General features: G+C 31.0%; 1 protein-coding gene across 3 annotated transcripts; it reads right to left on the bottom strand.

Moving 5' to 3' along the window:
• Positions 1 to 1127: 1127 nt before the first annotated feature.
• Positions 1128 to 8536, bottom strand: LOC115968641 (nitrate regulatory gene2 protein-like). Of its 3 annotated transcripts, none has more exons than XM_031088084.1 (5): positions 8419 to 8536; positions 5505 to 6790; positions 4550 to 4761; positions 2937 to 3160; positions 1128 to 2078 (listed from the first exon to the last, which is right to left on the bottom strand). In XM_031088084.1, exons 2-5 carry the CDS (start codon positions 6643 to 6645, stop codon positions 1352 to 1354), a joined length of 2304 nt encoding a protein of 767 aa, XP_030943944.1. In that variant the 5' UTR covers positions 6646 to 6790; positions 8419 to 8536; the 3' UTR covers positions 1128 to 1351. The 3 variants fall into 3 exon arrangements, with proteins under 3 accessions (XP_030943944.1, XP_030943943.1, XP_030943945.1); XM_031088083.1 differs by having other exon boundaries at positions 5505 to 6762; XM_031088085.1 differs by lacking the exon at positions 8419 to 8536 and adding an exon at positions 6908 to 7837 and having other exon boundaries at positions 5505 to 6762.
• Between the last annotated feature and the right edge of the window lie 12667 nt (positions 8537 to 21203).

The raw sequence follows: 21203 nt of genomic DNA, 5'->3' as shown, positions 1-21203 counted from the left end.
ATTGTTGGTGATTGAGCCATAAGGCACGCTAAATCTTAAATTTTCCATGAAGATAAATTTTATTGGACATTAATCACTATACAAAGATGAAGGTTAAATCCCAAACTTTTGGCATAACAAGAAAATATCAATTAAGTTAATTTACTCAAGGTTTGACTTAAGTTTAGTGCTCGTGTGCATTGGAGATTGTGAATTGGAGATTGCATGAACACAACACGTGTCTTAAAAATTCTTCTTGGTCTTCTGTCATGTCCAATGCAACATTACCCACTTGCACATTAACAACAATAAAAATTTTTATTTTTTATTTTTTTTCTGAATGAACCGAACAGACAGTTCATAAATAAAAAACCAGCCCAACCCAGACCATTGTTTCCTCCTCCAAACCGAGCCTAGAGAGAGAGACTGACCCAATTGTCATTTTGGGAAACCCATAAATCCATAGTCCATACCCAGGGAAAAAAAGAAGGCTTTTTTCTTGTAGTACTCGACTTTTCATGACAGGTAAAACTCTTATTAAATTTATTTATATTTCTGGGTTCTTTTCCTTTTGCTCTGAATTGGGTTTCTCTGATTTAACTCTTTTTTTTTTTTTCTTTTTGTTTGGTTTTGTTTCCTCGAAAACAAGGTTTGAGGAATTGGCTTCTTACCATGTATTTCACGAAATCAAATTTTAGTGGGCTATATCTCTAAAAAGTTCTTAACTTTTGTTGTTGCTATTCTTGTGTGTGATTATTGGTGTTTTGAAGTACGGATGAAGTGAATAATGATTAATGACAATAACTTGAGAGAAGAGTACAGTTTCACATTGGTGATGATAACTTTTTTTTTTTTTTTTGATGAGGGTGATGATAACTTTGTGTGTCTATGTTTGCCTTTGTCAATTTGGTTCGTGGATTCGGGATATTAAATTTAAAAAATCATTGGCTTTTGCCATTGATCAATGATCAATGTGAAGCCATCAATAAAATTGCATCCTTGCAGTGTATGAAAACCAATCAACCAACCAGGCCATGTAATATACATTGACATTTAGAGAAAGTATAATAATTGACAAGGAGGATGATAATTATTAATCAGTCCCTTTTGATTAGTTGAAAAAAAAAAGGATGATAAAAGAATTGAAAATTTTCTGGAATTTACATTTTACAACTCTTCCCAATCCCAAATACAAAATAGTCTTCTAGTTTTAGATTATCTATTTCCTCTTTTCCTTGTTCGTCAAGAAACTACATGGACTAAAATAAATTAGAGACATGGGGGATGCCAATTACTCTATACAAGTAAAAACTTGATTGATATTGGTCAGTACCTAAAAGAACAGGGGAAAAAAAAAAAAAAAAACCATAAATTACATATGAGCACCGCTCGAACTGTGCGGCAACTTGGTTTTTTTCTCCCATTGCTGAACAAGTTCAGCATACCCTTCAGCAGAACAAGAAGCAAATTCTGTCAGTGAGCTCATAGCAACTGACATTCCAGCACAAAGTACCTTTATTGCAACTTCAGCCATTTTCTCTGCATTCATTACCACATCTACTTGACCAACCTCTACCATTTCCATGTTCCCCCCAGAATCCTCAGATAACCCAGCTCCGAATCTCTTTGATCCAATTGGTGTACGACGAGAATCTTCTCTTAACTGTTGAGCATAGAGAGACCCCATCCCTGCTGCAAAAAAATCTAGTCCATCTAGCACTTTTGTTTCATGGATGTTATCAAGAAAATTTGACCATTGGATGCATGGTCCAAATATTGGAAGGCATACACTGGATCGACGAGGAGAGAATGGTGCCCTTGAGGTGTCAGGATCGGACCGGACACACCTGAGGAGCCAGCCAGTTAGTGCATTTACATAGGATCGTTGAGAAGTGATCCATTGTTCAAAACAGTTTCGCCAATTTCTGAGTTCTGACTCAAGATTGATAGCTGAACGGGCAAGGTGCTGTGGCTCCGTTGTTACTGACATGGAAGAGTGTTTTTTTGAAGGTGTACCAGCTAGTAACAGCTTGGCTTCATCTAATGTCCGCTTCTGTGACTGATGACACTCTGCCATTACTTTCCACATACTCGCTAACCTGCAGTTCATCATTAGCTGCCTAAGTCAGCAAAAAATACAATTAAAAATGAAAAATTCCTCTCCAGTAATATTCCTAAATTTGAGCTAAAATAGGACAATTTTTATGTTGGAAATGTCAATATGAAAAATTAAACATGTTGGATTCATAGTTTATATTAAATACCTCCTAGTTTCAAACTGAAAGGACTGGAAGGAGTTTATTGAATGTCATTGTATCCAATAGCAAGCAAGGGGTAAAAAATAGCACAATTGAGATTCAAGTACAAATTCAGCTCGGGGAAGCAAAATAAAAAACAAATTTCAACATGCGTAAGAAAGGAGTCATAGAGCCAGCAAAATACTCATAAAAAATTTAAGAGTTGAAAATTATGTAGCTCTTCAATGATAAACATGGCTATACATTGTATCATATGTGAGCAGAATACATGTTGCATTTCTAAATATACACAGGGTGTCACAAACAAGGATCGTATATTCAAAGTAAATGGCATGCAGAATGTGGAAGCCCAATGGATGTCGAAGGCATCACTTTATTTTTCTTGTCATTTGATTTCACACATTACCAAACGTGTAAGGGCATTTGATAGAAAATGGGGAGCCATCACAGACTGATTATATATGAAATTAGGTTTAGAACTTCATAAAATGAAAGTAGTTTTATTTATCACCATTAGATGTAATAGTGGATGGCATTTTCTCTGATGGCTCCATTCATGATAATAAAAATTTCAGGAAAAGAAACACAAGGGAACAATTAGTGGAACTGCCAAAGATCCTTAACAGTTCTTAGCATAGAAGAAATGATTTCATATGGCACACAAAAATTATAATGTGATGGTGAGTGACACTGACATACCCTTGTACCAATTCAAAAAGTTGAGGCTGCAGTTCTTCATCCCTCAAAGTTTCAATCCGCTTAGAAACAGCTTCAACTGAGTGTATCGAAACCTTTATCTGGGTATGCAGATCTCTAATGGATACCCTTGTTTTATCAACTACAGAGGGGTCATCTCCTTTCACATCTTGGTTCCTAAGTTGGTTACATTTCTTCTCATATGCAATTCGAACCTTTTCTCCAGACTGTTTGCAAAGGTAACAAACAAAAAGATCAGTTTCCCATTATTACTCAAAGTCAAAGAACATAATTATTAACCTGATGAGCTTTATAGTGTTTACTTGCCAATGTTTCTTCAAAAAGATAAAAACAGAGAGAATATTTTAATGAAAATATTGCTATAAGTTCAACCAGTTTCACCAATGAATTAATTTTTAAAAAACAAGCAAGTGATATCTGCAATCTACAAAAAGTTAGAAAAGATTCATAAATAGAAGAGGAATTTTGAATGTATTTCTACAGGTCAAGTTTGGCATCATCTGCTTTCTTCTTGTTGGCTTGTGGCACTTGCATGCTATTTAAGTAAAAATGACCCACTTATTCTTCTCATTAGTTAGAGGTTTCATCCCTTTTCCAAATTACCAAGAAGGTTATTTGATTTAATATTTTTTTCTCAAGATTGAGAAAGATTAGTCTCATTCATGAATTCCAGAACAACTACTTCTTTGGATTTATGTTAACAATTTTTTTTCAGTATAGAAAGATAGAGCATCAGTCACTACCATTGGGATATCACTTGAATTTACTAAAAACCAATGAAAAGGTGTTTAATCATGCTTTCCATTCAACAAATTTCAGGCATATTCATAGTTGTAGAAATTTATAAAGGAGGCAATTATCATTTGTTTACTGAATGTATTATATATTTAAAGTAATTTAATACATTGAAATAAAGTTTTGTTGAAGTTAGATTTTTATTATATTTTGTTGACTAATGAAAAGGAGTTTAATCATGCTTTCCATTCAATAATTTCAGGCATATTCACAGTTGTAGAAATTTCTAAAGGAGGAAATTATCATTTGTTTACTGAATGTATTATATATTAAAAGTAATTTTATACATTGAAATAAAGTTTTGTTGAAGTTAGATTTTTATTATATTTTGATGTCTCGTTGGGCCTTGGTGCAATGGCAAGTGCTTCCACCAAAAGCGAAAAGTTGCGGGTTCAAGCCTGGAAATCAGCCTCTCCAAAAACAATTAGGGTTAAGGCTGCCTACCATCACTTCTCATAGGCCCCACAAAAGTGGGAAGCTTTGTAAACTAGGTCGAGAATCCATAGCTGACCCCAAATTTTGGAACTAAGGCTTTGTTGTTGTTGTTGTTGTTGTTTGACGTCTCTTTCGATAAATGGAGTCAGAAAAGCATACTGAAATTATGTTAGGAACTGTTAATTGTTAAATAGCCAGTGCTCACTGGTTGTATATAAAAAGCAATTTTTACAAATTGAAATTAAGTTTTGTTAAAGTTAGCTTTTTATTCCATTTTGATGTCTCTTCTGATAAACAGAGTCAAAAAAGCATACTAAATTATTTTAGGAACTGTTAAAATATGTGGTGGAAGTTTAGATATATACCCGGACTTCATCATAGAGTTTCTTTTCCCATGCATATAATCTGTCCAATGTTGATTGGTGACTACCTGAAAACATGGAGTTTTCATCAGAGAAGTCACTATTGCTTTCATAACCTTCATCTTTAGAGCCCGAAGAATTAGCTAAAAATCTTGAGGAGGAAGAGCGAGATGAAGCTGATCGAAACAAAGCTACCGGATTCAACATTTTCATCGCTGTAAAACAAAAATACAATAAATTGATATCCTGAAAATTTAAACAGATATACAGGAGGACCAACATAAAGCATAGATTTAAAAGAATACACCTATCCCAAGTGAATTTTGATACGCACAAATGTCGTTATGACTAGTAGAATGAGATGACATTTACAAAAGGTCTAGAAGTTATTAACTGACACATGTAATTTTCACTGTTTACCATTATAAGAGAATGCAATGCCACATTGTCTTGATTCCAATCAATTGAAGTTAACACCAGTGTGTGCCACCATACAATAAATCAATGGCATGATTATGCAAACATCCTAATTGCTTGACTGTCATTCTGACAATGGGGTCCTAGCTAGGAAGCACCTTCAAAGAAGAAATAATTTAATCCAAGTTTAAAATAATTACCTTTAAAATATTGCCTTTACATCACATCCCTATCTAACGATCTTGAGCAAACTGTCAAATTTATATTTTTCAGAAACAATAGTGCCTCCTATCAAGGAAGAGCCATTTGAATTGGCCTAAATCAAAAATGCATTTTGTTAAAATTTCATTCTGGCAACCACATCTGAACTTTCATTTCCATTATAAAGAATCTGTAGGTAATCATTCTAGAGGGTGTGGAAAGTCATCGTTTTCCAATTTCATAGATCCCTCAACTTAATACTGTAGACTTGTTCAAGTATTTGATTGAAAAAAGAAGAAGAAGATAAGCATAAACGGAAAGGCATGCAACAATATCAAACCTGAGAGTTCATTGGAAGTTGACGAATACTGAGCTCTGCTAGCCTCTAATATTGCTGAAACGGCAGTGGCTGAATCACAAATTATATTGAATTGAGTTTCAAGATCCTTAACAACTTCTGCCATACTTGTTGGCCTGCGGTTAACATAAACAGTAAAACCCGGTGTTTCTTCCTTGGCTTCTTGATTATCTACTGCCGTTTCTTGATTACTAGTTCTAACCTGTCTTGCCGCTCGAGCTTTTGCTACCTCTATGCTTGTGCGATGTGATGATTGTAAGCCTTGCACATCATGGTCAGTTTCATCTTCACTATCTGTTGCTTCCTCCTCATCCTCATCATCATCATCATCGTCATCCTCATCAATATCTTCAACAATAACCTCTTCTCTAGTGCAATTTCGATCAACTTTAGCTCTTTCTTCTGTCACATTTACTTTATTATCAGATTCTTCTAGCTCAGTTTCCTCTTCTAAATCTGGAATCCCTTCTTCTTCTCGAACCTGCCTTAGGCCTCTAATGTCATCATCCATGACTGTCTGGTCGAGACTATTACGTGTAGGGTAGCCATAGTAGTCCAATGATGAAAATGGATTCCAAAAAAAATCCCATTGGGATGTTTGAGGTGAAGCTGGAGGAATATTGGGTCTATTGTTAGGGGAATAAGAGAAGATTGAAGGATTCATTGGTGAGGATTGTGACGCGAAAAATCCATCAATCCCATAATGGTGCATTGGAGAATAAGTTTCAACTCTGACAGTCTCTGGTGATTGAGGTCTCTCCTCAACCAACACAGCTGGCTCCCCACCTGACCTTAGGTAATTTACTTTCAAACGTGAATTAGGCCGAGACTGAATTGGTGTTCCGGATAAGGACTTGGATGAAATTGTGATAAAACCAGGACTAGTTTTCTTTATAGGTGTGAAAGGTGGGGTTATGAATGAATCTAATAAGAACTCACGAGGCTCATCTCCTTCGATATAATCACGAAGAGCAGCTGAAACTCTTTTTAAGGACTGGATATAGGCTAAGTGTCTAGAGGCAAATCGGCTTCTGTGCTCAACCGCCTGTTTGATGAATCTCTTTCGATCTTTACAAAGCTGAACTGCTTCTTCATCATCCAGCTTTGATGTGGAACATCCCATCTCTCACTTTTGCTTCCCTTTTCACTTTCACTCTAGGAATTCTTTAGGCCTGAATCAAAATGCAGATCACAATGGTATCCTTCTGTATTTCTCACCAGATTCATAAGGATTTCCCAGCTGTTTTAATGCAAACAAAGTTTAATAACTTCAAAAATGTAGAGAGCAAGAAACTGAATCAGAACAGCGAAAAAATATCTTGAGAATGAAGCTCAAATAAGCTAAGAAATTAAATTTTTATATGCAAAAGCAATTTTTTTTAAACCTTGGGTGCTTTTCTTAATTATCAGGTCATAGAGATGGGGAGAGAACATTTTAAAGTTGCACAACTGAAGTAAGAAATGGAGATTCTTTTCAAACTTCTGTATAACTTCTCCACAAACGCAAAAAACTCAAGCTTTAAATCATTAATAAGTTATATCAATGAGAACATTTGTTTATTAAAAAAAAAATAAAGAAAGCACGCAACTTTTGACCCATAAGCCATTTGCAAAAGAGCCTTAATTTGCGAATACATTTGTTTAACAATGTATATGCTTTATGTTTATTAAATTTTGGTTTGATTTGAAAGAATAAAACTGATGGGAGAACAGAAAAATGCTTAAAAAGATTAAAATTACAGGCATATTATAAATTAAACAGGATGAAAAGGCATATTGTAAAGAAAAAACCCGAACATTATTGTATAAAAAAGAAGTAAAATAATTGAGAAAAGAAGAATACTTCCAAAAGAAAGAAGAAATTGAGAAAAAGTAATACATGGTCAATATTGGTAGTATGATGACAACCAGTTGCAAATCATAAAAAGACACACAGCAGAAGAAGAAAAAAGGCTTAAAGTAGAGAGAAAAGAATTGGGAAAACAAAAAGAGAGAAAAGAAAACCGATTAGCAGAGTTCACATGGTGAACCTACAACTTCCTAAACCAGAGCTGGAAAAAAAAAGGTGGAAATTTTAATTACAATAAAAGGCCACTAGGGAAAAATAAATAAACAAAACCCAATTAATTTTCTCAGTGAAAATTATCTTTGAAAATTAAGAATAGTATGATGATCAAAGAAAAAAAAACCAATTTAAAAATGAGATCTTTTTAGGACTAGATACTACTTCAAGAGTTTTTTTTTTTTTTTTAGTTGTTTTGGGAAGCTACTTCAAAAGCTAGCTAGTGATATTGAAACAACAATGACCAGAAAATGTCAATTAAAAAAAAAAAAAAAAGGGGGAATATGAGTAGTTTAAGTTAGATGAACAGAAAAAGCAGACACCCAATTAAAAAATTAGAGAAATATTCATCAAAATCTGGTGGTATCAAAATTTTAACATGCAGGCAACAGATTTTCGATGAAATTATATGATTAGTCAAAATTTTTTTTTTAAAATATAGCTAGATAATTCCATTTAAAAAATAATAATAATAATCATTTTTATACCATAATTCTGAAAAGGTGAAAATTTGGGCCATCTATTTTTTTTTTTTTTAAGTAAAAACCCATTTCAAAATTAAACATTCTCTAACGATAATAGCCTCTTAGAAAAAAAATGTAAAAGAACTCACAAAAAGAAACCTTTCCAAAAACACTTAAACACAGACTGTCCAGTTCAAGTATTAATGAACATTTGAGATTGATAAAGAGCTTCACTTCATGGTTCAGACAACAAATAAATTTAAGAGTTAAAAAAAAAAAGTACATTTGGAATGATTTCAAATTAAATTTTTTTTTTTCAAGAAATGGGAAAAATAAAGCTTTTAGAATGGATGAGAATGGAGAAGCAAACCTGGGTATGGCAAGCGGGAATAAGACGGAGCTTGATCAAAGAGAGAGAGAGCAAGAGAGAGAGAGAGACGTTGAGAAAGAAAAGCAACGGTCAAAACTCTTTGAAAGTGGAAGACAAAAGCAACATAAAGAAAACAAAATTTTAAAGTTTTTCAGGGTTGGAGAGCTAATAAAGGTGGTAAGTACACAGAATATGACAGGGTCACTCTTTTTGCCCTTCATGCTTCTCTTAATTTCCACAGTGCCACTGTTAGTATTTCTATATGCACTACTATAATTCTTGTGATTGAGAATGTGATTCTCATGAATGATTTGATTTGTGTTGATTTCACACGTGGGGTCTCCCAAATCTCTCATTGCAGTCTCATTTCTCAATTCTCATGAACAATCAATAGATTGCCTTTTTGTTTTGTGTTTTTTTTTTTTTTTTTTGGTTTGGTCCCATTATAATCATTTCTTTGTGAAAGAAAAAATAAGATCAATTTCTTTATCCATTTTGATAAAGACAAAATCTTTATTGCATTTTAATTGACATTTTTCCTAACTAAGAACAATTCTCTTCATTTATTGCCATGTAATAATGGGGTAGATGCATTTATTATTTCATGTGTTAATTAGCTATAAATGATACATTAATTATTGCAATAAATGAAGAGAATTGTTCTTAACCCATTATTATATGGCAATAAAAGAAGAGAATTGTTTTTAGAGATGTCAAAACATTATTAATAATTAGCAAAAAAATTTTAGGGCCATTGTTAATAATTAGCAAAACTTTTTTAGGGCAATTGTTAATAAAACATTTCAGGAAAGTTTTGACATTACTTTTATAGAAAATATAAAAAGTCGTCAAAATAATTAATTGTTTTTTCCTTTTCTCATAAAAAATTTCTTAAAATAATTCATAAATTAATGCCCTTATGAAATTCGTTAACATTTTTCATAAATTTAATTATAGGATTATTTTTATAAAATCTTTTGCCTCCTGTCTCATCAAAATTTTGCATTTGTTTCAAAGTGTTAATTAATTACCATGTATTAATGGGGTAGATGCATTTATTTCATGTATTAATTATCAATAGATGATATTAATTATTTATTCTATATAAAATGAAATAATTAGATTATTTTGTAAAAAAATTATATAAGAAATAATTTATTTTAATAATTCCTATAAACAAAATTAAATTGAAATATGTATTCTTCTTAATATTTAGTTGCCTCAGCAACAATTAAAACAAAAACTATCAAAAGACATAAGAAAATTTAATAACACATACAATTAAAGATATGAAAAGAATAATAAACTGTATGCTTAAATTAGTTAAAACAAAATTCACTAAAATAATATGTCCATATATATATATATTGTGTGTTTGTGTAAACTAACATTGTAATGGTGTAATTTGTGCTATGTAATTAAAAAGAGTATTAATAGGATTTTCATCATGTATTGCTTATTAATATACCGCACAAAATTTATGTAAGATAAATTTTTATGGTTTTTTTTCTAAAAGAACTTGGCACATGTTCCTTTTTTTTTTTTTCGTTTTTCCTTTTTTGAAGTAAATAAAATTTAAAATGTGAAAAAAATAGATATATGGCATAGTGTGATTGTTGGATTATAAATTAAATACTAAGAATGTGATCAAGATTTCTATTTGGGGTTTTTTTTTTTTTTTAATAAGAATTTCTATTTGGGTTTTAAGAAGCTAAGGCCGAGTAATTGTTTTTAAGGGTAAAAGACATTTTTATTCGGCTTTTAATTGGGTGGTGGGCTAATTGGTCTGAAGTGTGATATAAATCCAAAAGTTTTAGGTTCAATTCACCACACTATTGGTTCATGAGATTTTTGAAGTGTCTCATGAATAGAGAGTGTAACAATCGACCATATATTGGAACACCACTTCCTTTGATTGAATATATATATATATATATATATATGTATGTATGTATGTATGTATGTATGGATGGATTTAACATTTTGTTATATCAATTTGTAAATAATAATAATAATAATAACAACTTGGTAGTATGTCTAGCATTATTCACTCACAATTCTTGTATTGGCTCTCATTGAAATTGAAAAGTTAATCCCACACAAAGGTATGGATGTAGCTCTTTGGCTGTGGACATGAAATTTTTAACATATATATAATTAAATATTATCAAGAACAATGTAACTCAATTGACATTTTTCAGTATTTTCAACAAGTTAAAATCTTCAACTCATAATTATCGAATTATAAAAAAAATTTAATTAAACATTAGAATATTACATCAAAATTTGATTATTTTTTTTCTAGTATCATGATTGTTATGGGATTTCCCACTAAGTTTTGACTTCTTAATTTTGATACTGGATTTTAACTTTCAGCCAGGGTATATATTCCAAAAAACAGCTTTACATTCTAACATTGCTTATAGGTCCTTTTTTTTATTATAAAGTTTTTAACTTTTTAAAAATATCTGTACATTATTTGTCTTCTTTTTTATTTTTTTATTTTATCCTAATTTTAGAACTCTAGATTATATAAATGAAGAAGACAGGGAGAGAGAGGATAAAACAGCATATCATGCATTAAGCCAATGACAATAAGTTGCTTATGGAACCCACAGTGAACGCAGCAGAATGGTGATGAAGCGCTTGTACTTTCTAGTTATGGAAAACTTGTTGTACCAAGACTGCAACACGATTGGTTAAACAAAAGTGGTTACAACCATCAGTTGGAAATCTAACATTCTAGTGAAGTGGGACTACTTATATGAGTAATATATACAAAATATTTTGACCTTCTTTTTTAATCATGTTGAGTTGACAAATTTTTACTAGTTCTCGTTTGCGTGTACTATTGACATCACATTTTTACTTATCATTAATAATCTACCACATTAGTAGGTGTTAAATTTTGTCTAAATTTTTGTGTTTCTGAACTTTCTCCTACTAATATACAGTGATTGAAGGCTTTATAGTTATCGAAAGAAGCATTTGAGTGGATTTACAAAAATTTTCAAGTGCTCAATTAAAATTGAAGTAGCGTCATTTTTACAAGTTCAACATTGATACCAAAATGACACCTCAGAAGATCGTGAAAAACCTAAAATATTGCACTACTAAATCTTGTGGTTAGTTTTAGAGTTATCATCACTAGTATGATCAAGTGAAAGTTATATGATATTTTATTAAAAAAGTACATAAAACCTCCCATCACTTATTCTTTAAACACATAGCCCCCCATGGTTTTAAATGTAACACTTAATCTCCTTACCTATAAACTGTGTTTTGTTAAAAATAATTGCTCATAGAGTTGTATAATCATATACAACAAATACCACATGGGAGTTTATGTTACACTCAAAAATCCCATAAATGTTAATTGTTATATACTTAATGTTTTAGAATAGATCAATTATTTGTTTACATTCTTTATTCATATAAACCGTACGCATTTGGGTGAATTGTGTACAATATTGTACACTATCCAAACAAACGTGTACAATATTATACACTTTTGTTTAGTTTACAATGTAAAGTGTACATAAACAATGAATGTAAAAACATAATTGTCCTACAATATAAAACAATAACATATGAGTTAAGTATTATGCTCAAAATTTGAGAAGATTTATGTGCTTTTAGGGGAACCATAAAGGATTTGTGTATTTCTTTCTTATTTCTATAATTCTATTCTTTTCTTTTCTTTTCCTTTTTTTTTTTTTGTGGTGGGAAAGGAAAATAATCAAAACAATAAAATTTGATTAATAAATATTAAAATTTATTTTTCTATGAGGATAAGGAGATGTTGGTAATCTATGATGATTTTATTTTTACTAGGGGTGGAAGATGGAGAAGAGACAATGGATTAGGAAAGAATTTTAAAAAGCAAAAGAGAGAGTCGGCTATAAAGCAAAAGCAGGGGAACCTGGTCCCACTAAAGCGGCAGGTTCCTTATTAGATGCCTTGTTTTCTGCTTTTTTTTTTAGCAAATGCCCCTGCACTTTTTCATATATTTCTAGAATACACTTGTCACCATTTTTTTTCATTTTGTTTTAAAATTTAATGATTATTATTTATTTTTTCAAAACTGTTTGAAGTTTTTTTTTTTTTCCTGCCATTAATTAATATCGTCAAAAAAAAAATTATAATTCAATTGGTATTTCATGGTATTTTCAACAAAAACAACCAAATCTAAATTCTATCTTCACCAATTATCGAATTATTAAAAATAAAAATATCAAATTGAAAATACACCTCTTGGAGACTTGAAGGTATGTTTGTTATTCATAATATTTTCATAACAAAATCATAGGTAATTAGTTGCTATTAGTTTAAATTTGATTCTATCACTGAAATTACTTTTTTACCCGACCAATAACAACCTGTAATAATTTGCCACTTAAGATTTATTATGAAAGTTTTGTAAAAATATAATGAACATAGCATTTTTTTTTTTTGTTATTAACACCACACTTACATTGAATATAAGAGAGTTGTTACCTCCACAATATTTTTACAATATTTTCACAACAAATCAATAATAATTAGTTATTATTGGTTCTAATTTGAATTTATTACTAAAATTACGTTTTTGCTCTATTAATAATAACCTGTAACAACTTATCACATATAATTTATTGTGAAAGTGTTGTAAAAATGTTGTGAATATAGTATTTTTCTTGAAGATAAAGATATGAACTTAATTCATGATACTTTTTCAGCTTTCCTACCAAATAATTAACATTAATTTCTCTCTTGTATTTTTAGATGAAATTGTAAAATAAGTAAAATATAATTGGCGTATAATGGAGAAGTTTAGAGTTGAAAATTTCATTCTTTTAACTATTGAAATTATAACATAAAAAAGAAAAGAAAAATAATTGGTGTCTTAAGTTAAGTTGCTTCTCAAAATTTAGTATGGCATTGACATTAAGCTCACCAAATAAATTTGCATTAATAAACAAATTAAAAAATATTCTCTCGGGCCTTTTTATTAAATATAAATTTTTAAATCAAAAGGATATATTCCATGAGAAAGGAACTTCCTCCTCACATTCACATTTCCAAGGGCCATTTCATAATGCTGCATGGATATATAAGCTATAAAAAAAACCCTAGTTAATCTATGAGAGATTTTGAAGATTGATTATTTTATTTTCCATCCCCATTGACATAATAATAATGTTATATAATCTTTAATTTTCACAACAACAGTTGTACATAACATTAATTATATATTCAATTACATTCTCTCTTACCAGAAGTTAAAAATACATTATCTAGATCCTATATCGTCACCAACCTGATTTCACAGGTCCCACTCCATATGGAACTTAGTGTGCCTTTTTTCTTATTTTAATAGGCAAGATTGTTCTAGTTTATACCTTTGATTTATTTAATTGATAACGCTTCTTACTTTACACAATACAAGACATCTAAGATTATTCTACCATTAATTTAAAAGGATTATTTACCAAAGCTAGTGTTTGCATATAAATTAAAGAAAACCACTACTTCCAAAGTTTTCTCTAACTGAGATTTTAGTTAAGAGTGGTGTTTATTTCAACTTCTCCCCCAGATTTGGCTACAATTCCCGGGTATCTTGCTTCTTTCATTTTTTCAACTTCCCCTCCAGATTTGGCTTAAAACACACTCTAAATTGGAAAAAAACTCTCCCTGGTCTTAAGCTTTCTTGGAATATTTTCTTTTTGTTTCTTTTTTGGCAACTTTAGTTATCAAGGAATGATTATATTTTTTATAATCCATCTATCTCTCATACCCGTTTAGTCCACAAAACAGTTCAATTAGCTACTGAATTTTATTATATTGCTATTGCCCTGCTAAATATATTACCAAAGAGATTCCTAGGATTATTAAATGGACTGTCCCATCTGAACCGTTTACAAAATTAACTACTGAGGGTAGCTCTTTAGGTAATCCTGGGTTAGTCAGTGTTGGTGGTATTTTACGTGATTGTTCAGGTAATTGGGTTTCTGGATTCTCTCTACGCCTGAGCTTAGCTTCTAATAATATAGCGAAATTGTTGGGAAAAATTTTATATAACTGTGAATAAATTTCAGAAAGTACCGCAGAAGCACAGCCACACAAAAACACAGATTTACGTGGAAACCCTTTTTCCTTAAAGGGAAAAACCACAGAACAAACTCTGAATAATTTCACTATATTAAATAGAGATTACAACACTTAGAAATACAACTTGAGAAAAAAAAAAAAAAACTCTTTTTTTCTTTTCACTCATTGCTCTCTTTCTCAATGTATATCTTTCACAATTTTCTCTTACTCTCTCCATTTTTCTCCTCTTTTGCTTACTCTTTGAAGAATTGCACTTAGCCCTCACTTTCTCTAGGACTTCACTTCTTCTCTTCACCAAATGGCCGAAAGGCCTTTCCTTTTATTTCTTCACATTTTTCTTCTTTTCCTCCTTCCACACTCTTCACATCAAGTCACAATAAATGTAAGTCAACTTGTCTTGACTTTTGTACAAAAAGATGACTTCAATTCTTCTCATTGGAAGGCTTATCCAGCAAGTTCAATTTGCTTTACTGGCTTCTTGCCAATTTTTCAACAAGCTCATTTAATAAGCCAAGATAAAGTGTGGGTTGGACCGTGGTGCAGTGCACCCAACATGAACTATGGGCTGTTCATCAGGGTCTTATGTTAGCATGAGATTTGGGCTTTAAATTCATTCAACAAGAGATTGATTTTACTATGGTTCTTTCTTGGTTAATTACTAATGGTAATTTATCTTCAGATATTGTTCCATTAATATTTGAATGCAGGAACCTTATGAAGCGACAAGGGACTGTCCAGTTGCTTCACATACACAGTGAGGCCAATGGTTGTGCAGACACTCTAGCAAAAAGGGGACATCAACAATAGAGCATTTTGGAAGTCTATGATGCTTGCCCATCTTTGATATATATATATATATATATATAGCTTTTGTTTGAGATATGCAGAACCTAGAGACTAGTAGACCGTGTACCTTAGAGGTCGTTGAACTTGTTGTTGTATAAACTCTTTATATATATATATTTAAATAATAACCCCTTTTTACCAAAAAAAAAAAAAAATTGTTAGGATTTGGGTAAAGTCGGTCCATCTTGGCTGGAATTTTACAACTTTGTGAACATTGTTATTAAAAAAAAAAAAAAAACTATATAATTGTAGATAGCTTTACACAAACTCCTCGGCTCATTGCCCTAGGTACGTGTGATTTTTTTGTATCTTGGATGAGCCGGAGGTTCTTGACTTCTTGGTGTTTCTTCGGTCTAATTGCTCTCTATCGATTTTCTTTGATGAAAATCATTCATACAAATCAATTAAACATATATAAATATAGGTAATATTTAAGTTTTACTTGAATTTGTGAAGTAAATGATTTATATTAGTATGCAGTAGTGGGTTTAATTTTTTTTTTTGTAAGATATTTATTAAGAAATTTAAATTATACAAAATTTAATAGAAAAAGAACTATAATATATTGACATCACAAAAAAAATGCAAATATATGAAGTTTTATAATTTTCTTCTACCAACAAATTAAATGAAAAAACAAAAATGGACTACTGAAAGATAAAGTGAAAATTGAAAATACTAAGATGAGAGTAATGAAGTAAAAGAGAATCTGAAATGATAATAGAGAAGAGAAAATTAGAGAGAAAGAGAGAGATGATAACTGTGAGTCAGGCCTTCGAGAAGAGTTGCTGAGATGGCTTTTAGAATTGCCAACATCGCTAAGGAGAACTTATTGTCATAGTATCTCTCTTGGTACCATTTTTTTGGAAAAATGAAATTTAGAATTATTTTTATAGAATAGGTTGAAGGAGATACAAATTTGAATAATTTGGGGTCCTATTTCTTGTTTTTGAATGGGATTTATGTTGAATATTTTGTTCATTCGTTGTTGTTTGGGCGATTTTTGTTGTAATTTGAGCTAATTTTTAAAGTTGTGTTAGGAATATAACAAATTGTCATAATATTTTTGCAACAACTAATTACTAATGTGTGAAAATCAAAATAAAATAATAAAATATTTGACTAGGACCCACTACAATTAAAAATAAGAATGTTATGAAAATGTTGTGAAATTTTGTTGCGTTCATAAAAATTCTTTAATTTTTATTATTGTTATTTGGACTTGTTTTGTTTAAGGGGGGTTAAGAATTATGGTTGGGAGGGCCAATATTATTTTTGTTAAACCAAAATTTTTGAGATTCTCAAGTTAGAGTATTTAATATATATATATTTTTAGGTAGACAAAACATAAATATATATTTTGCAAGACAAGGTGTACGTGTGAACATACCACTACAATGATTGTATTTTTTTTTACTATAGGTTAAGATATTAATTGATTTGAGGGTCCTGATCTAAGTTTTACATGAGTTAAAAACCTTTAGTAACACTTGGCAAAAAAAAAAAAAAACCTTTAGTAACATTTTAAGACACTAGAAGTTCTACTCCTAAGAGACATGGGACTACATATATCAAATTTGAAAAGGTTTGAACACCATTATTAGAATAAAAAAGAAAAAAGAAATCAATTGGTTAGTGTATGCGTGATTTAAATCTAAGTTTTATTCAACAAAAAAGGGTGTGCATAAGTTAGGATGAAAAAAATTTAATCCAACCCAACCCAACTCATCACAGGGGTCTAATCCTGGATTGGATTGGACAATTTTTTTTTTTTTTTTTTAATTGAGCATTAAAAAACACAAGCACAAATAAGAGCGAATTTATAAATTTTGTTGTTAATACATCAAACCAACACAAATTGTTTTATTTGTTGCCTTTGTTCCATCTCAACCCAAATTTTTTTTTTTTGAGAAGATATCTTAACTTAGTTGAGAAACAAAATTAATATGAATTAATCTTATTATTTTATAGTTAGTAAGATATCATATACTTTCATTCAAACTTAGTTGATAAATAAAAGAGTAAATAATAAAACTATATAATATAATTTTTAAATATATATTAAATATAGACAGGTCAAGTCTGTTTAGGATTTTTTGTCAACATACCATCCCACACCCAACTCAACCCACTAATTTTTTTTTTTAATTTTTTTAAATTTTGCCTGTTTAACCCAACCTATGACACAGAAAAAGAAAAACCCCTATAAGAATGTTCACAATCACAGCTGCTGGAAAATGGAGAAAGGAGAAAGATTGGTCAGTGAAAATGGAAGAGGGCATGCAAATGCAATGCCTATAACATAAAATATATAACATAACTACGCTCGCCCTAAACCAACCCACACAATAATGCTTAGGAAAAAAGCTCCTTCAAACACCATTTCCCGCCACCTCATTTTTAGAAAAGCCTACGTATATGCAACAAAGCAAGAACAAGAACAACAACAACAACAACCTCTAATTGGTGCTTAAGTTAAGTTGCTTCTCAAAATTTAGTATGGCATTGACATTTAGCTCACCAAATAAATTTGCATTGATAAACAAAAAGAATATTCTCTCGGGTTATTTTTTTTTATATAAAATTTTTAAATCAAAAGGATATATTCCATGAGAAAGTTAGTAACTTCCTCCTCACATTCATACTTCCAAGGGCCATTTCATAATGCTGCATGGATATATAAGCTATAAAAAAACACTAGTCTATGACTCTATGAGTGATTTTGAAGATTGATTATTTTATTTTCCATACCCATTGACATGATGGTAATGTTATATAATCTTTAATTTTATTTTACAACAACAGTGGTACATAACATTAATTATATATTCAATTACATTCTCTCTTACCAGAAGTTAAAAATACAATATCTAGATCCTATATTGTCACCAACCTGATTTCACAGGTCCCACTCCATATGGATCTTAGTGTGCTTTTTTTCTTATTTTAATAGGCAAGATTGTTCTAGTTTATACCTTTGATTTATTTAATTGATAACGCTTCTTACTTTACACAATACAAGAGATCTAAGATTATTCTACCATTAATTTAAAAGGATTATATACCAAAGCTAGTGTTTGCATATAAATTAAAGAAAACCGCTACTTCCAAAGTTTTCTCTAACTGAGATTTTAGTTAAGAGTGGTGTTTATTTCAACGTTGAAATAAACACCACTCTTAACCAAAATCTCAGTTAGAGAAAACTTGCTTCTTTGGTTACAATCCTCCGGTATCTTGCTTCTTTTGTGTTTTCAACTTCCCCTCCAGATTTGGCTTAAAACACACTCTAAATTGGAAAAAACTCTCTCAGGTCTTAAGCTTCCTTGGAATATTTTCTTTTTGTTTCTTCTTTGGCAACTTTGGTTATCGAGTAACGATTATATATTTAATAATCAATCTATCTCTCAAACCCATCTGGTCCACAAAACAGTTCAGTCAGCTATTGAATTTTATTATCTTGCTTGTCCTGCTAAATATATTACCATAGAGATTCCTGGGATTATTAAATGGATTGTCCCATCTGAACCTTTTATAAAATTAAATACTGATGGTAGCTCTTTAGGTAATCCTGGGTTATCTCTACACTTGGGCTTAGCTTCTAATAATATAGTGGAACTCTGGGCTATTCGTCAGGGTCTTATGTTAGCATGGGATTTGGATTTTAAATTCATTCAACTAGAGACTGATTCTACTACGGTTATTTCTTGGTTAATTACTAATGGTAATTTATCTCTGGATATTGTTCCATTACTCTTTGATTGCAGGAACCTTATGGAGTGATAGTGGACCGTCCAACTGCTTCACATATATTGTGAGGCCAATGGTTGTGCAAATACTCTAGCAAAAATGGGATGTCAACAACAGAGTATTTTGAAAATCTATGATGCTTGCCCATCTTCTGTATATATAGCTTTTGTTTGGGATATGCAGAATCTTGGGACTAGTAGACTGTGTCCTTTAGAGGTCGTTGAACCTGTTGTTGTATAAACTCTTTTTATATATATAAATATATATATATATATATATATATATAATACCCCTTTTTATCAAAAAAAAAAATGTTAGGATTTGGGTAAAGTCGGTCATCTTGGCTGGAATTTTACAACTTTGTGAACATTGTTATTTAAAAAAAAAAAAAAAAAAACTATATAATTGTAGACAGCTTTAGAGTATTCACATCAGTGGATGCAAAAATTTTGTAAATTTGCACATCTAAAATCTACTTTTTCTATTTTGCACTCTCATTTTTACAAAACAACTACATCAGTTTGTCTATTATACACATTTATTTAAATAAAATATTCATCTTCAGATCAATCCACACCCACCCAGCCACCACCATCAACCACCCATCCAGCCCCCACCATCAACCCACTCAGCCACCATCATCAACCCACCTAGCCACCAAAACCCACTGATCAACAACAATGCAATTCCAAATCCAAAATTTTTCACATTTTTCAAGAACTACAATCCGAGCACCGAATCAAACCATTTTCATTGCATTCCAAGCATCTCTGGACTCTGTCTTCTTCCTCATCAAACACCTTCCTACTCTCATTGCAGTTTGTGCACGGCGCAAACCGAACATCGCTGCAATTGAACCCGAGTTTTTGAACCGGAAACCCTTCGAGCAGTTTCACCAACTTGCTAGTTTCGAATAAGTGCTTGATCGTCTCGGCTCCTCCGATATGCTTCCCTCTGATGAAAACCTAAGGGACTGGAGATAAAAGAGAGAGGTGAGAGTAGAAGATGAAAATGAGAGAGTGAGGTGAGGAGAGAGAAAAAAATGTAAAATAATAAATACAAGAGCTACAGTAACCATGCATATATGCATGACTATTGTAGCAATTATGTATAAATGCATAATTTTACACCCACTGATGTGGGTGTTTTTTTGGGTCAAAATGTGTAAAATGGATAACTTTTTCTATTTTGCAAGAGTTTACACATGCTGATATGGTTGCTCTTACACAAACTCCTCGACTCATTGCCCTAGGTACGTGCAATTTTTCTGTATCTTGGATAAGCCGAAGGTTCTTGACTTCTTGGTGTTTCTTCGCTCTAATTGCTCTCTATCGATTTTCTTTGATGTAAATCATTCATACGAATCAATTAAACATATTGAAATATATGTAATATTTAAGTTTTACTTGAATTTGTGAAGTAAATGATTTATATTAGTATGCAGTAGTGGGTTTAAATTTTTTTGCTAAGATAGTTATTAAAAAATGTAAATTATGCAAAATTTAATAAAAAAAAGAACTATAATATATTGCCATCACAAAAAAAAAAAAAAAATGTAAATACATAAAATTTTACAATTTTCTTTTACCAACAAAATGAAAAAACAAAATGAAAAAACAAAAATGGACTAATGAAAGATAAAGTGAAAATTGAAAATACTAAGATAAGAGTAATAAAGCAAGAGAGAATCTGAAATGATAATAGAGAAGAAAAAAATGGAGAGAGAGAAAGATGATATGTGTTGCAACTATGAGTCAAGCCTCCAAAAAGAGTTGCTGAGATGGCTTTAGAGCTGCCAACGTTGCTAAGGAGATCTCACCGCCATAGTATCTCTCTTGGTACCACTTTTTAGGAAAAATGAAATTAGGAATTATTTTTATAGAATAGGTTGAATGAGATACAAAATTGAATAATTTGGCATTTGGGGTTTTATTTGTTGTTTTTGAATGTGATTTATGTTGAATATTTTGTTAATTTGTTATTGTTTGGGCTATTTTTGTTGTAATTCAAGCGAATTTTGAGAGTTGTGTTAGGGACATAACAAATTGTCATATTATTTTCGCAGCAACTAATGTGTGAGTCCCTCATAAATCAAAATAAAA

This window comes from Quercus lobata, chromosome 11, assembly GCF_001633185.2.
Source record: "Quercus lobata isolate SW786 chromosome 11, ValleyOak3.0 Primary Assembly, whole genome shotgun sequence".
In the NCBI taxonomy this organism is placed as follows: domain Eukaryota; kingdom Viridiplantae; phylum Streptophyta; class Magnoliopsida; order Fagales; family Fagaceae; genus Quercus; species Quercus lobata.
The sequence above is the reverse complement of the archived record's forward strand: the minus strand, read 5'-3'. Positions and strand labels throughout refer to the sequence as shown.

What these genes read in the sequence shown, in the direction of transcription:
- LOC115968641 (XM_031088084.1), bottom strand. Translation starts at nt 6,645, where the DNA reads ATGGGATGTTCCACATCAAAGCTGGATGATGAAGAAGCAGTTCAGCTT. An exon ending in AACTTCCAATGAACTCTCAG is followed by an intron (nt 4,762 to 5,504) that starts GTTTGATATTGT and finishes TTTGTTTTACAG; the next exon opens with CGATGAAAATGTTGAATCCG. An exon ending in AACTCTATGATGAAGTCCGG is followed by an intron (nt 3,161 to 4,549) that starts GTATATATCTAA and finishes CTTTGCAAACAG; the next exon opens with TCTGGAGAAAAGGTTCGAAT.